We start from the raw sequence: 17057 nt of genomic DNA, 5'->3' as shown, positions 1-17057 counted from the left end.
TATTTAAAGAAAGTGTAGTTCTCTTGAATTTTTTTAAAAGAGGAAATGCTCCTTTTTCGATTGGCTGGTGACTCCATGATGCAGTTCTCAAGTTCACACATTGTCAGTTTTTTCTTTCTTGGAAAAAAAATCCTCCTCCTTTGTTTCAGTGTTAACAGATTTTGCTAATTTATAAGTGCAACAATTAGCATGCAGCTGTGCCTTGTGTTCAGAGAGCTGGAAAATCATTTGGATTTGCCACTTGCCCAATTACATTTCTGCTTAGTTGGCTGAAATGCAAATCCTTGCTTCACATTCATTATTATCCTCGTCTCATCAAATTTACTCATTTTATGTGACTTCATGGAATATTATTAGCTTTCCATTTTGACTTCCTTCCCATATGATGACCCGGGTACTTTTGACGATTAGCGATCGCCCCCGCTATACTGTGAGCGCATCGTGGGCGGGGACTTTGTCTACCAACTCTGTTATTAGTAATAATAATAATGATAATGGTATTTGTTAAGTGCTTACTATATGCCAGGCACTGCACTAAGCACTGCATGGGGAACACAAGCAAATTGGGTTGGACACAGTCCCTGTCCCACATGGGGCTCACAGTCTTAACCCCCATTTTACAGATGAAGTAACTGAGGCCCAGAGAAGTGAAGTGATTTACCCGAGGTCACGCAGCAGACCATTGACGGAGCTGGATTTAGAACCCAGGTCCTTCTGACTCCCAGGATGACACTCTATCCACTAGGCCATGCTGTTGTATTGTACACTCCCAAGTGCGTAATTCAGCGCTCCACACACAGTAAGCACTCAATAAATACTTTGCATTGATCGAGTGAGTCTCCGGTCGAGGATGAGGGATGGGCTTGCTGATGGTGAACCCGCCTGAGGGGATCGATGAAAGGGCTAGTGGTTTGCACAATGTCACTCCCACTTTGACCCTGCCAGTCATGCTCCCAGTGGGGCTCAGGGCAACAAGCGAGTTGGTGCACAGGGGTCAAAGTGACCCCAGCGTAGTACCGCTGTTGTGTGGTAGCCCTCCGGACCAGTGAATGGTTGACAGGGCCTTCCCCTTAGTGGCCACCACGGTCTTGGCCGCTCACAAAAGCCAGCCATTTTTCAAGATTCCGGCTGTGCTTGTCCACCCAAAGAACCGTCCTAGAAGCGTAGCCTAGTGAAGTCAGAAGGACGTGGGTTCTAATCCCATCTCTGCCCCTTGTCTGCTGTATCCTTAGGCAAGTCACTTAACTTCTCTGTGCCTCAGTTTCCTCACCAATAAAATGGGAATTAAGACTGTCAGCCCCTTGTGAGACATGGACTGTGTCCAACTTGTTCAGCTGGGATCTAGCGCTTAGTAAAGTTCCAGGCCCATAGTAAGCGTTTAAATACTGTTTAAAAAAAAATCATTCTCCAGTCAGAAATCCTTGCCACCGACGGTGCAGGGATTCTTCTGCTTCTGGCTGTTTTGCTCCTGCACTGCAGGGATGTGTGGTATGGAATTTAGGAGGAAATTTTACTTAAGATCCTTTAAGAAATATGTCTTTGTTTGCTGCTGGATTACAGTGCATTCACTCTTGCTTTACCTGATCAGGGACTCCCAACTCTACTGAGGTTAGATAGCATGCTGTTTGTCTGCGGGCATAAGCTGAACACTGATATGTCATCCTCGTCTTCATTAAGCAATATTTTCATTTCAAAATCTGATCCAGATTCCCAAACGCTAAATTCAGTGCTGTGCACAAAGCAAGCACCCAGTAACCACAAAGCAAGCACCCAGTAACTAATCATCGAAAAGTGGATTTAAGACTTCAATTACTCTTTCCATCTAGTGTTATTCTTTGGCTTTTTATTTCCATCCCTTATTCCTTTCTTCAATTTTCTTTCCAACTCCCACTCAAATTTCGCTCAGCTCCCTCTGAGTTAAGTTGGCCCCCCTGAACCTCACGTGACATCTCTACGTTTTCTGAGAATCTCTGCCTCCAACAGTGCGATTCTTGGGTTAACTGGTATATGGCTCCTCAGATGGAGGATGCGGTAGCCTGGTGTCTAGTGAGAAAGGCGTCTGTAGTGGTATTGGTATTTACTGAGCACCTATAGAGTAATAAACGTGGCACTGTACTAAGCTAATGGAAAGAGTCCATTTAATTAGTTGTCTAGAGACCTGGGTTCTGGGCCTGGATCTGGCCCAGATTTAATTTGTGACGTTAATGGAGGTTCTGAACCTCACGGTCCCTCCATTTCTCCATATGTAATATCAGAGTGGTGTTCCCATTTCCTTTCTCACTGATGGGAGAAATAACAGGTTTTTCACAAACTATTCTGAAACCTTAGGAGGGAAAGTGTGCTGTAGATTCATGGTGGTGTTTTTATTTGATCAGATGGGCAAAGCTCTGAACTTTGCCCCAGAACTCCTCGATGTTCTTGGACAAACTGCTCACCCCTTCCTTTCTTCCTGTTAGCAGTGGTGAGGGAAGAAAAGGGCACAAGGCCAACTAGCATAGTTGGTGGTCAAGCACTTGGCAGATTTTGAATGTTACCCCATCAATCAATGGCATTTATTAAGTACTTACTGTGGGTAGAGCACTCTATTAAGTGTTTACGAAGGTTCAGTACAGCAGCATTGATAGACAAATTACCCGTCCACAAGGAACTTAAAGTCTAGAGCGCTAGTAGCTGAATTGAGGGGGATTAGGAACCCTAAATTCTCATGCCTCCTTTACTGATGGTTGTCGTGGACCATATGCCCGCTTCTCCCTGGACGGGCATGCATTTTGGCAAGTCTAGTCAGAGAATCTGGCAGACTTGCATACTTTGTTTCCACTGATCTAAATGAAACATTCTGATCTTTTTCATTACAGTTCATCTTCCTCACCCACACACTCCTTTGCTTGGAAAGAATGAAGAAGGGCTAACTGATGATGTTCCGTTAGTGGTATTCTCTGCCGATATTTAAGAGGCCCAGTTCAAGGCTCAGATGTCTGTGGTTCTCTAAGTCAATTGAGACGGTGCCCATTTTATGCTGGGTTTGGAAAAGAAGGTTGCATACTCCTTCTGTGACCCCAGAAAACTCTTAAATATTTATTTTCATGTTCCACTAATAGATTGATGAAATGGCTGTGACAGTAAGAGTTGAAGAAGATGCCAAGATTGTACCAACTCCCATTTGAGCCCCTTCTACTGCCAGTCTGAAATGTAGAAGGTTACCCTGGCAGTTGGTCAGACAGTGCCATTTAGATGGCAGGAGCAAGAGCAGTCTAGAAAATGAGAGCGTGGGAATAGAAATTGGGGAGCGAAAATACCCTTCTAGTTTTGTAGCCAAAAAGGGCAAATAATAGGCTGATTTCTATCAGCTAGGAAAATAAGCATTGGTTTGCTGAGCCTGTGGCCCAAGAAAATTAGGCAGTGATCCTAAAAGAAAATTAATAGGCTCCATCTCTTCTTGTCCTTTTTATTTGCTTTTCGAGGGAACATTTATTTACTTTAAAAACTATTTGTAAGGTTTAGTTACATAGGCCAACAAAAAACTCATACTCCCAAGAGATAGCAACTTGATTATGAAAGATTCCAAGGGCAAAATCCTGGCCTGTGGAATCCTTTTAAGTTGAGGTCATGGAAGGAGGTGAGGGAAGGTGAAATGTGTCTGTTTATTGCTGTACTGTCCTCTCCCAAGTGCTTAGTACTGTGCTAAATAAATATGATAAATATGATTGCTGAGTCCTTTCACGCATCTTCACCCGTAGTGCCACCACCCTCCTCCCTAATGTTAATTTTGCTCTCTAGAGTTTCTAGGGACCACTCCCTCTCCATTCCCACCTCTTCCCTCTGTCCCATCCCCCCCCACCCCACCCCCACTCCCTGTTATCACAGCACTAGTGTCTGCCACAAACATAGATTTCCAGGAAGAAGGAAAGAGATGGAGTCTACTCTATTTCCTGTAGGCACACTACTTGATTTCCATTAATTCTGTTCTGGATTCTGATGAATTTATTTTCAGGGAAGACTTCTGTTTTGGTTGTAGCTTAATTAATGAATCAGTAGTATTTACTGTGTGCAGAGCACTTTATTAAGTACTTGGGAGAGTATAGTGCAACAGCGTATCCAGGGTCTGATCCATTGTCTTTTGTTCCACTATAAACCATGTCATCACTCTCTGCTTACAGTCTTGACCAGGGCATTCTCTTCCTGGCTTTTTATTTGTCCAAATATATATAAACACACAAAACACAAGTGTGAGCTGCATTTTTGGATTATTGTCCCTCAAAGAAAATTAACGTGGGAAGGTGGTGTGTTTAGGAAACTGTTCTCCTGAGGGGTTAAGGATTTTGGAATCCCAGCTCTAAAATGAACTGTGTGGGACCATCTCATCCATCTCTTTGAGAGTCCATCTAGTCCCAGTTTGAACCACTCCAAGATACCCATTCTGCTGAGGAGCAAATGCGGCTTAGGGGAAAGAGCCAGCCCTGGGAGTCAGAACACCTCAGTTCTAATCCTGGCTCTGCCAGTTGCCTGCTGTGTGACCTTGGGTGAGTCATTTAACTGTGCTTCAGTTTCTTAATCTGTAAAATGGGGATTCAGTACTTAGTCTCGCCCATTCTTAACCTGTGAGCCTCATGGGGGTCAGAGACTCTGTCCGATATAATTAACTCATATCTATCCCAGAGCTTAGTACAATACTTGATGCATATTAAGTGCTTAACAAATGTCAGAGTAATAGTGGTAATAATATAGATGTGAGGAAGTCAGTTAATCGGTAGTGAGCAGCAGCTGTGGGCAGAGCATTGTATCAGTTGTTTTTGAGTGCTTATGATGGGCAGACACGTTCCCTGCCCATAACAAGGTTACAGTGTAGATGGGGAGATGGATGTTAACGTGGATAAATAAGTAATGTATAATGTACAATTTAAAGATGTGTACAGAAGCGCTGTGGAATTTGGGGGTGGGGCAGATATCAAGTGTCCAAAGAGATTGATGTGCATAGGGGGCCATGTAGCACTTGGGAGAATAGAATAAAAATGAAAAGACAGGCTTTGCCCTCGAGGAGCTTACAGTATAAGTGGTTCTTGAAAAACATCTACTGGTGTTTATCCTGTACAAGCTCTTCCCACACCTAGGTCAGGTCCCTTTTTTTTTTTCAATCTTTTCCCTTTTCATTTTCTAGGACTGTATAGTAGGAAAAAGATATGACATTTTTCATTATCCCCTAGTAATTTTTAACTCCAAAAGCAATTTATTTTTGAAGCCTCATTATGGAATGGTTGAAATATTCAAGTCTCTCCGGTGGCTTTTAATGGTGTTGAAATTCATTTGTTTTATAGGTTTTGTGGAAGTGGCATCTATCTTGGCAGAGTGAAATTTGTTTACTGAAATGTTGGTGCCTTCTCTTGAGCTCTGTGAGAGTAGGAGCTGTCGGTAACAGTACTTGCTCTTATTATTTTGGCAAAGAGTTCAACTTACCCATGTAGCAGTTTCTACATTGAGAGAGTATTAATAATAGTAATACCCACCTTGGTATTAGTTAAGCATTGACTCTCTGCCAAGCTCTGGAGTTGTTACAGTTCAGTCAAGTCAGGCACAGTCCCTGTCCCACAGGGGACTCAGTCTAAGGGGGAGATACTTTAATCTCCTTTTTTACAGATGAGGAAAGTGAGGCACAGAAAATAATAATAATTATGGCATTCATTAAGCGCTTACTATGTGCAAAGCACTGTTCTAAGCACTGGGGGGGATACAAGGTGATCAGGTTGTCCCACGTGGGGCTCACAGTCTTCATCCCCATTTTCTAGATGAGGGAATTGAGGCACAGAGAAGTGAAATGACTTGCCCAAAGTCACCCAGCTGATAAGCGGCGGTCGGGATTAGAACCCATGACCTCCGACTCCGAAGCCCGGGCTCTTTCCACTGAGCCACGCTGCTTCTCTAAGTTAAGTGACTTGCCCAAGGTCACCCAGCAGGCAAGTAGCGAAGCTGGGTTTAGAATCTGGGCCTTCTGACTCCCAGTTCTGTGCTGCCTCCACTAGTCATGCTCCTTTATGTCTGGGCGGTTTTTCCAGCCCAAAGCTTGATTTTTGTCAAAACCGCTGTTGTATAATGGGTCCAAATATCCCACTATAAGCAGGACTGTGGCCCAAATTTAAAAGTTTCTGCCCTGCAGCCAGAAATCTTCCAGCCCGACCCATTCAAGTCCCGCTTTGGGTTGGGTTTCTGGGAGCCGCCACCCCAGAGGGACAGAGGTGATCGGGAGCAAGAGGCAGTAGCGGCCACTAAATGGAGCCAGGAGATGGGGCAGTGGAACTGCCCCCCAGCTACCATGGGGGGTTTTTAATGGAATTTAAGCACTTAGTCTGTGTCATGCGCTGTTCTAAGCCCTGGGGCGGCGATACAAGGTAAACCAGGTTGGGCAAGATCCCTGTGCCCACGGTCTTAATCCCTATTTTCCAGTTGAGGTCACTGAAGCCCAGAGAAGTGAAGTGACTGGCCCAAGGTCACCCAACAGACAAGAGGTGGAGAAGGGATTAGCACCCAGGTCCCCCTGACCATGTTGGTGATATGGTTTACTCCGCGGGGATTTCCTGTGTTGGGTGGCCTGACACCGCAGACATCCGGGGAATCTCCAGTGGGAGCCGAGCGGCTGCAGGAGGGGCGGTGGGGTGACTCCCCCTCCAAGCCGGCTCCGTTTGACCCACGGTTGGGAGGCTGACCCACTTGCTTCTTACCACTGTTGCTGGGTGACCAGTGTGGAAGATTGTGCACCCATGTGTGTTTTGCCTCTCTCCCTTTCCCGTTTTGTCCCAGATGTGGTCATCCCTCTCTTGGTATGTTTCTCCTTATTCCTGCATGCTTGTGTGTCTGCCTCTCCACCCCCCTTGCCTATCTCTGTCTCTTTCTGTCATCCTTGACTTTGTGTCCTGCAGAGAAGTCAGTCTTTGCATTTGTGATATCAAGCATATTTATTGAGCGCTGACTGTGTGCGGAGAACCGTACTGTGCGCTTGGAAGAGCACAGTATAACGGAGTTGGTAGACACGTTCCTTGCCCACATGTGATGAGGTTTGAAATAAAGGTGTTTTCTCCGTCACCCGCTTTTAATTCGATGAGTGCGCTGTCGGCGAGTGCAACTTCACTAATGAAATGCATCTTTAGCCGGCATTCATCTCACGCCTAGGAATTTTTATTGAAATTCATTTAGAAGGAAATAAAGCTACATTGGTATCTGCTCCAACCTGACTTGCCTCTTGGCTTTCTTGGTAGGAACAATTAAAATCGATCACGGAATCATACAAAAAGAGCTCCAACTGCTGAAAGGCACTTCTTCCAGTGGCAGGCATTTAATTTGGAAAGCTAAATTGCCCTGAAATTCCAGTATAGTGTCAGTCCAACAAAAGAATAGTTATTTATACAGGCATCAGCTTTGCCAATAGAACCCCACACCTAACAGCTTAAGTTTTGGTTCACTACATCACCTGTATTGCCCTTTGACCTAGCCGGAGACTCTGTTAGACCAATTTTGGGTTTAGGTATGTTTTTATTCATGAGTCTGACAGGTACATTATAAGATTAGGGGGACTGAACTTTTAAGTTCTTGACTCAGTTCATGTGTTTTCTCCAAAATAGTTGATTAGTTATGGTATTGACTATTGACATTTCGCAATGAACCAATGTGGAATGGTCTATTTCTCTAGCTAGGAAGTTCTGCAGAAACCCTCTGCAGAATCTAGAGGTTCAGTACAATACTCAGCATACAGTAACTGCTTAATGCCACTGATTAATTGATTTTAAGCTGCAACATGGAAGAGGGAAAAGTCATTTTCCCCCACCTTGTCCCTCTTTCCCTGCTGGAATTCCAACAGCAGGCAAGACATACCTTCTGACTTCCCAGGCTACCCCTCTTAGCCACGTTGAAGAGCTGCTGGAAGGGGAGTGGCGGTGCAGCTCTGGTAATAGAGGAGGGTCACATTTTTCCCCTCTTTGTCTCCACACTTCCTTAACCAAAGGTATTTATTGAACATTTATTGTGTGCATAGCACTGTACTAGTCCTTGAGACAGTACAATATAATAGAATTTTGAGAGTGCGTTGTGGTTGTTTTCTTCATCACATTAGTCCCGAGATGTGCATCATTATTTAATATATGAAGAAACTAAGGCACATGGAGTTTCTTAATTTCCTGAGGATTCTCTACCCTATTGTAGGCTGAACTATCACAGGATTAGAAATCTCCGTTCTCCCTGTCCATGCTTGGCTTTGCTTTGAAGGTGAAAACCAGCCTTTTCGGTGATGAGGGGACTGAAAAAATTGGAGAATTATAATGTGGTATTCAAGTGCTTATTATGTGAAAACCACTATACCAAGTGCTGGGGTAGATGGAAGATAAGTCAGCCACAGTTGCTGAGGCTCACATGAGACTCACAGTCCAAATAGGAGGGAAAATAGGTATTGAATCCCCATTTTACAGGGGAGGAAACTGAGGCACTGAGCAGTTAATGACTTGCCCAATCCCACACAGCAGGCCAGTGACAGAGCGGAGATTAGAATCCCAGATGAGAAGCAGCATGGAATGTTGGTTAGAGCTTGGGCCTGGAAGTCGTAAGGTTATTAATTCTAATCCAGCTCTGCCACATCTGCGGTGTGACCTTGGGCAAGTTATTTAATGTCTCTGTGCCTCAGTTACCTCACTTGAAAATGGGGATTAAGACAGTGAGCCCCAGCCCCATTTGGAACCTGGACTGTGCTGTGTCCATCCTGACTACCTCATATCTACCTCAGCACTTAGAAGAGTGCCTGGCACATAGTAAGTGCTTAACAAGTACCATTAAAAAGGTCCTTCTGACTCCCAGGCCCCGAACTCTTTCCACTAGGCCCCGCTACTTCTCTAGGGGGAACAGAGAAAATCGGTTCACATCCCTGTATATTAACGGCTGGACAATTCTTTTCTTTTCTCCCTTCTCTTGCCCAGGAGAGAGTTATGTCTGTGGCTCAATAGAGCCCTTCAAAAAACTGGAGTACACCAAGAACGTGAACCCCAACTGGTCTGTGAACGTCAAGACCTCCTCCGCGTCACGCACGGTTTCCTCCCTCGCCACCGCCAAGGGAGGCCCGTCAGACGTGAGGGAGAACAAGGATTTCATCCGCCCCAAACTCGTCACCATCATCCGAAGTGGCGTGAAGCCCCGCAAAGCTGTCCGGATCCTGCTGAACAAGAAGACGGCCCACTCTTTCGAGCAGGTCCTCACGGATATAACAGATGCCATCAAACTGGACTCGGGAGTGGTGAAGCGCCTCTACACCTTGGATGGGAAGCAGGTAAGAGTCTTCTCAATGGTTCTCCAGAAAATGCAAAGGGAATTTGGAAAGGGCAGCATGGAAAGGGGAGGGCAACCTCTCTGAAGGCCTGGATCAACCCCTCCCCAATCCCAGCGAGGTCTCTAAAATCTGGTAAGGGGGCAGGTGATGGTGAACCATTGTAGGGAAAGTGACTCCACGTAAATCTCTGGGTTAGGGGCGGAGAAATAAAATGCAGCTAACTGTTTTGTGAGGGTGCAACAGGTACGCCTGTCTAATTGTCAGTGGTGAGTGGAAAAATCAGTCTTGAGAAATGGGATACACCCCTCTGAATTCCAAGGATAATTCATTCATTCAGTCATATTTATGGAGTGTTTACTGTGTGCAGAGCACTGTACTAAGCACTTGGAAAGTACAATACAGCAATAAAGAGACATAATCCCTGCCCTCAACGGGTTTACAATCAGACATGGCAGAGGTAGGCATTGAGAGAAGATGCCAGATGAAAGAAAACCCCAAAATAAAACCACCCCAGGCAGAGGCAGACAACACCTGATCAGTGGCCATTTTGTTGGACTGGTATACTAGGCCAGCATTTTGTGATCACAGTGAGGGGATCTTTGGCGTGTATTTTTCAAACTGCCAGTAAATAAAACATCCTTCTTCCCCAAGTAGAAAAGTGAGAGAAAAACCTGGCCAGCAATGCCCCCTAGCAAAAGGAGCTCAGAGAGATTCTCTGACCTAGATAAAGTTTCCCCGTTCTATATTATACAAGTGACACAAATTTACAGTGACGAGAGGTGGGAAGGAGCTTTAATGTGGATCTCAAGAGAATGAAGAACGTCTCACTGGCTGGAGTTGAAAGGTACGTCGCTGTAATCGTCTTTCTAAATATGATTGATTGATCTTTTGGTTTGATAGGAGAATAAAAGCGATGAAAGGGAATTTCTGTGTGTGGCAACTTGGTCTGGCTCTGTGCCATGTATTAGGGGCGTGGTAATTGATGGTTAGTCGCGCCTGGTGACTGCTTAAGACCCCTTCCAGCCTCTGCCATCAGTCTGATATTAACATTGTTAACATTGGCAGAACGGTGCTTACGACCTAATGCAAATCCAGAACTGGAACCAAAAGGAAACCTGTGAACTCATTTGGTCCAGACCTCTGCTGCCAGGTGAATACCTAAGCTATCCAGGACAAATAATAATAATGATAATAATAATAATAACAATGGTATTTGTTACGTGCTTACTATCTGTCGAGCACTGTTCTAAGTGCTGGGGTAGATGGAAGCTAATCAGGTTGAATATAGTCTCCGTCCCATATTGGGCTCACAGTCTTAATCCCCATTTTACAGATGAGGTGACAGAGGCATAGAGAAGTTAAATGACTTGCCTAAGGTCACATAGCAGGCAAGTGGTAGAGCCAGGATTAGAACCCAGGTCCTTCTGATTCCCAGGCCTGTGCTCTATCCATTGTGTCACGCTGCTTCTCTAAATAGCATCTGCCTGTCTATTCTTTCCTTAAAGCTCTCTAGGGATGGAGCCCATTCCAGTGTTTTGTCATCCTGGCTGTCGAGAAGCTGTTCCTTAAACCCAACCCAGCTGCTTCCTGCTTCAAGTGAAGCTCATTTTGCCCTGCTCATTAAACCCCATTATGTTCTCGTATTTGGTTACTGAGTCACCTACTCACCATCTCTTCTGTAGGCTAAATAACCTTAATTGACGCTTTAGCTTTTTTTCAGAGGGCTTACTTTTCAAACCTTTTTCTGATGACTCTTCTCTGGACCCTCTAATCATCACAACACCCATTTCCCTGCATCTTTTTTGAAGTGTGAAGGTCTGAGTCAGACCAGCACTTCAATCTGTGGTATTTATTGAGCACTCACTGCGTGTAGAGCACTGTATACTAAGCCGCCTGGGAGAGCGTAATATAACAAAGACAGTAGATGTGATCCTTGCTCATGGAGCCTGTGATTATAGGGGGAGATAGATATTGGAATGGATTAGGGATGGGGAAATAGTAGAGTTAAAGATCCCTTGGGTCATACAGCATCACATTCATGTACTTTACATGATTACTTAAAAGAAAATTGTTTGTCCCCCAAATCCCAACAATCATGAACATAATGTTCTTGTGACTAATGTGGAGAAAAAAGTTGGTTTGACCTCTTGCCTTATGCAGCATCCTGCTTCGCCTTAATGGCTCTATCCCTTTGAAGTACCCCCAGGGTACGGTTGTACTTACGTCCCCTTAAATCAACCGTATTTATTGAGTGCTCAAGGTGGGCGGAGCACTGTACCGAGTGCTTGGGAGAGTACAGTGTAACACAGTTGATGGACGTATTCCCTGTCCACAAGGAGCTTACAGTCTTCAGGAGAAAGAATATGTACCTGTGTGCTGTGGGGCCAAGAGTGGGGTGAATTAAAAATGTGCAAAGGCAGTGCCGAAGGGAGAGGGAGTAGGGGAAATGAGGGCTTTAGTCGGAGTAGGCTTCTAGGGGGAGATGGGATTTTAATAAGACTTTGAAGGTGGGATGAGTGACGGTCTGTAGGATATGAAGGAGGATGGAGTTGAGTGAGGCCAGAGGAGGGCATGGGTGATGGACTGGTGGTGAGCTTGAGGTACAGGGAGCAAGTTGGTGTTAGAGGAGTGAAGCTCACAGTCTGGGTGCTAGTAGGAAATCAGCAGGCTAAGATAGGAGGGGGTGAGGTGATTGAGTGTAAGGCCAGTGGTAAGGAGTTTCCATTTGTGGAGGTGGATGGGCAACCACTGGAGGTTCTCGAGGAATCTCCCCTTCTTGAAAATTTTTGTCTTAGATCATTCCTGTTTCGAAGTGTCTCATATCCCTCTCCAACTTGAGATTTCTCACATTTCCTCGCCGTTGCCTGTGTCCCTTTCAGTAGATGTGATCCCTGCCCACGGAGCCTGTGATTTCCTTCCTCTCCTTCCTCTCCCCATTATTCCCTGTTATCATGTGGACCTGGCTTTGGGAACTATAAATTGATTCCATCGTTGTCATTAAAAAATGACAAGTCACTTTTTTTTGCCTCAGTTCCCTCATCTGCAAAATGGGGCATTGAATCCTTCTTAGAATGGGATCCCCCGTTTGGACCTGATTAGCTTGTATCTACCCCAGAGCTTAGTAGAGTATTTGGCACAAAGTAAGCACTTAACGCAATCATTGTAATAATTAATGATTACTGGTTCTAGGCTGACCTCTATATATTTTCTGAAGCGTTCAGGGGCCTGGCTTCCTTGTTCTTACAGTCTGAGTGGATTAAATGAAACATCAAACTGGGCGGGGAGAGCTTTAAATGTCAAACTGGAGAGCGTGAATTCCAGAAATACTCTAGGAAAGGCACTGCTGGTTTTGATCAGCTTTTCCAGCCTCAAATTCAACTTGTTAAAATCCAGAAAAAGAGAACCACCCCCTCCCTTCTGCCTTTCTGCAGGAAGCTTCGCTAGCCAACTAGTTTACCTCCGGGGACATCAAAGACGCCTTCAGATCAGAAGGAAATCTGATCTAATTCTGCTTTTTGAAACACTCCAGGATTTGGGTGGCACAATGTGGGAATGGTCACTCTGGTGGTCTTTGATATCACTCTGAGGGCTGCCTTTTACTCTTCTGGTTTGGCACATTGAGATTATAACCATATGTTTGGTTGTCTTGTTTCTGCACAATAGACCCTCATGTCATAAGTATCTCTTGATGCCTCCTTGTGTGAATGATTGTTTATTATTACTATTAATAGTATTATTAATTATTAATACTATTAATAGTAACTGTGATATTTAAGTGCTTATTAAGTACTAAGCACTGGGGTAGATATGTGTTAATCAAGTAGAACACAGTTCCTGTCCACATGGGGCTCACAATCTAAGTAGAAGGGAGAACAGATATTGAATCCCCATTTTACAGATGAGGTAACTGAGGCACAGGGAAGCCAAGCAACTTGGCCAAGGTCACACAGCAAGCAAATGGCAGAGGATATTTGTTTTGTTGGTTGACCAGAGCCAGAAATGTTGCCTCCACCATGTATCTGCTGTGTGACCCTGGGGAAGTCACTTTACTTCTCCGTATCTCAGTTACCTCATTTGTAAAATGGGGATTAAGTCTGTGATCCCAATGTGGGACAGGGACTGTGTCCAACCCAATTACCTTGTATCTGTCCCAGTGCTTAGTACATAGTAACCACTGAACAAATAGCACAATTATTATTATTAGAAATATCTATCAATTCACGGATTGTAATTGTATAAAGCTACACATTTCTGTTCCCATTACAGGACCTTATGCCTTGTCCTCAAGTATTTCATGACATATTGTAAAAGACCCTAACTTTTGCACTGTTACTGGAGAGGCCAGGCTGACATCTGATGAGCTGTTCTTGGTCACCGGGAAGAACAAAATGATCTCTAGCAGCATGGCGCATTCCCTGCCCACAACGAGCTCACAGTCTAGAGGGGAAGACAGACATTAATATATATAAATTAAAAAAATTACAGATATATACACATGTACTGTGGAGATGGGAGGGAGGATGAATGAAGGAAGCAAGTTAGGGTGATGCAGAAGGGAGTGGGAGAAGAGGAGAGGAGGCTTAAGGAAGGCTTCCTGGAGGAGATGTGCCTTCAATAAGGTTTTGAAGTGGGGGAGAGCAATCATCTGTGATATGAGGGAGGGAGGGCATTTCAGGCAGAGTTAGGATGTGGGTGAGAGGTCGGTGGCAAGATAGATGAGTCTGGGTTACGGTGAGAAGGTTAGCAGCTAGAGATTAGTGTGAGCCCTAAACTACCAGTTTTGCTTGCTTTGTTTATCAAGTCCCCGTATACTCAAGCAGGTACATTTTGGGGGAATCTTTCCTTTAATTTCATGGTTAATTGCTCAGAACCAAGGTTCGTTCATCTTCTTCAACAGGAGATTCCATCATCATCATCATCAATTGGTAGTCTTAGTCTAATCTGCAGTAGACAACTGCCCACTTTTCAATTACATCTGTGGGTGATGATTCTTAATCTTGTTTGAGAGTGTAATGGGCACAAAGATAATGAGGGTCTAGATGACTTATCAACGTTCAGATGGAGAAATCCAGTAGTTTAGGCTCCTAATGCTAGTCCATTAGCTGCAGAGCTCTCCCCTGTGGTAACACCCATGAAACCATCCAAGGACAAGTCCTTGAGTGGGATTTGTTTGCATTGTGGTCAGTAATTGACATGTTGGATGGAGAGTTTATGGGTTTTATTGAGACCACCATGAACTTGTTTTTATCTTAATGGAACTGTCTCAAGAAAGATGTGCTAGTTAGCATTGTCTTGCTGTTGGCTGACATCCCCGGATTTCTCAGAACGAAACGGGTAATGAAAATTAATTCCAGCAGATCACCGATGGGGATTTTGATTATTAAAAAAAAATTACATGACACCTTACTGTCTACATCAAGGGATAATATATGTAGGCAGAGTGCGTTTTTTGGAAAGCATATTAATTTAGCCAGATACATTACTCTCATAGTGCTAGAGGTAGAAGATGGTTCTAGTTGTATGAAACTCTTGATTAGGAATAATAATAACGATGGTATTTGTTAAGCGTTTACTGTGTGCCAAGCACTGTTTTAAGCGCTGGGGTAGATCAAGGTTATCAGGTTGTCCCACGTGAGGCTCACAGTCTTAATCCCCATGTTACAGATGAGGTAACTGAGGCACCGAGAAGTTAAGTGACTTGCCCAAAGTCACACAACTGATAAGTGGCAGAACAGGGATTAGAACCCATGACCTCTGACTCCCAAGCCCGTGATCTTTCCACTAGCCATCCTGCTTCTTAATAATAATTAAATGGAGGCAAACCTGCAGTCATCCCTAATTATTGCCTCTGCAGCATGGTCTAGCAGATAGAGCACAGGCCTGGGAGTCAGAAGGACCTGGGTCTAATCCTGGCTCTGCCATTTGTCTACTGTTTGACCTTGGGCAAACCACTTCTCCCCTCTGTGCCTCAATTTCCTCATCTGTAAAATGGGAATTAAGACTGTGAACCCCATGCGGGACAAGGACTGTGTCCAGCCTGATTACTTTATATCTACTCCAATAATTAGAACAGTGCCTACAATATAGTAAGCACTTGCATCCAGTAAAAACAAACAAAAACACCCAACCCCTTTCAGAGAGGGAAGGATCCAGTCAGTCTTGCTGTGCATTATAGCTTGAACCTGCAACAAAGGCTGAGCAAAATTGTTCACTTTATCAGTTCTCTACCCTCTCCTTGCAGCAGTGTCAAGTTTCCTTTGATGCCCTCCTGGTTGGTGTTTCAGTCAGCATTCATATGCCATTGGATCAAGGTGATCCACTGCCTCATAAGCTCATGAGACAACCATTTTCAGTGCTCCTGGTTTGGGGTTTTTTTTTGGTGGGTGCAGTGTTGATAACATGTATTCTTTTATTCATTGGTCCTCATTATTTGACAATAGAAGTTGCCTTTCAAACACTTGTCATCAGCACTTACAGCCTTTGAAACCTAGACCGCTGATGATGATGGTGATGATGATGATGATGATAAGTGCTTATTGTATACGAAGCACTGTGATAAGTGCTAGGGGATAGCTAAAAGAAAACCAGATTGGAGGTATTTCCTGATCCACACAGGGCTGAGTGTCTGAGGGAGGGAGAATTGGTATTTTATTTTCAATTTACAGATGAGGAAACAGGCACAGACTAGTTAAGTGACTTGGACAAAACGTCCAGCAGGCAAGTGGCAGGGCTGAGTCTAGAGCTTGGATTTCCTATCTCTCAATTCTGTGCCTTTCCCTTTAGGCCACGCTGTTTCTTAGCAGGGAACCCGCTCTAGAAGTGATATGTGAATCCATCCCTGTTGGCTTCTTGCAGGCACGGATTTTATCTTCTACTGTACTCCTCAAGTCCTTCATGTAGTGTAGGGATCCCAGACCGAATCCCTCTTGGCTGCTTTTCTCCACTGCCTGGGATGTCACTTTGTTCTGTCACCCCAATAAGATTTAGTAAGTAATTCATTAATACAATTACCTATAAACTCAAGTGACTTATCTCATAAGCCTACATCTTACCACAATTAATGGAAGCAGTAAAGCTGTGACCTAAATTTCTGTAAACACATTTTCTAATTTTCCCTAACACACTTTATCAATTGATGCATGATTTTAGCATCACATCTACTCTGCACTACAGAGAATGAAATTCTAATGCAAGCCTCTCACTCCCCTATTACTCCTAATATATGCCTAGAAAAAAGGATTCTTTCAAGAAATAATGCTTCTCCCTCAAGTATTCACCCAGGAATAAACTTCATGGCTGAGAAAGCTGATTGTGGTTAGTTTTAATGTGAGTCTGCCTTTAATTTGTGTTAGGGAAGAGGCCCTGTGAAAACCTGCAGTATATCTAGAGTCGGTAAAAATGTAATCTGCTGATGTGAAAGTCACAAAGGTAAATGAGAAATTTCCACATCAGGAAAGGAAAATGTGAGGTGGTATAGAAACAGGAGAAGATGGTGAAAGGTAAAGCTGGATTCAGTATTAAAAAACAGCCTGGCAGATTTTCCCATCTTAGTGGATTTGGCTTTTTTGTTAAAGCCGAGATCTCTGAAGATCAACCTCAGACAAATTCCTCTGAGCCTTTTTAGGAGCTTAAGGCACAGAAGGCATTTATCCTCCAAGTGACTAGAAAATAATAATAATAATAATGTTGGTATTTGTTAAGCGCTTACTATGTGCCGAGCACTGTTCTAAGCGCTGGGGTAGACACAGGGGAATCAGGTTGT

At 44.1% G+C, this 17057-nt stretch overlaps 1 protein-coding gene across 5 annotated transcripts in view; it reads left to right on the top strand.

Annotated features, from left to right (window-relative positions):
* The window catches only part of DCLK1 (doublecortin like kinase 1), a 204684-nt gene that overhangs the window by 7604 nt on the left and 180023 nt on the right, over window positions 1-17057 (top strand). For all 5 annotated transcript variants that reach the window (XM_029048563.2, XM_029048565.2, XM_029048564.2 and 2 more), the window contains exon 3: window positions 8949-9295. In XM_029048563.2, coding sequence (XP_028904396.1) covers window positions 8949-9295 — 347 coding nt within the window. The remainder of the gene's footprint in view (window positions 1-8948; window positions 9296-17057) is intronic.

This window comes from Ornithorhynchus anatinus, chromosome 20, assembly GCF_004115215.2.
Source record: "Ornithorhynchus anatinus isolate Pmale09 chromosome 20, mOrnAna1.pri.v4, whole genome shotgun sequence".
Lineage (NCBI taxonomy): Eukaryota > Metazoa > Chordata > Mammalia > Monotremata > Ornithorhynchidae > Ornithorhynchus > Ornithorhynchus anatinus.
Note: the sequence above shows the minus strand (reverse complement) of the source record. Positions and strands in the feature narration are given on the sequence as shown.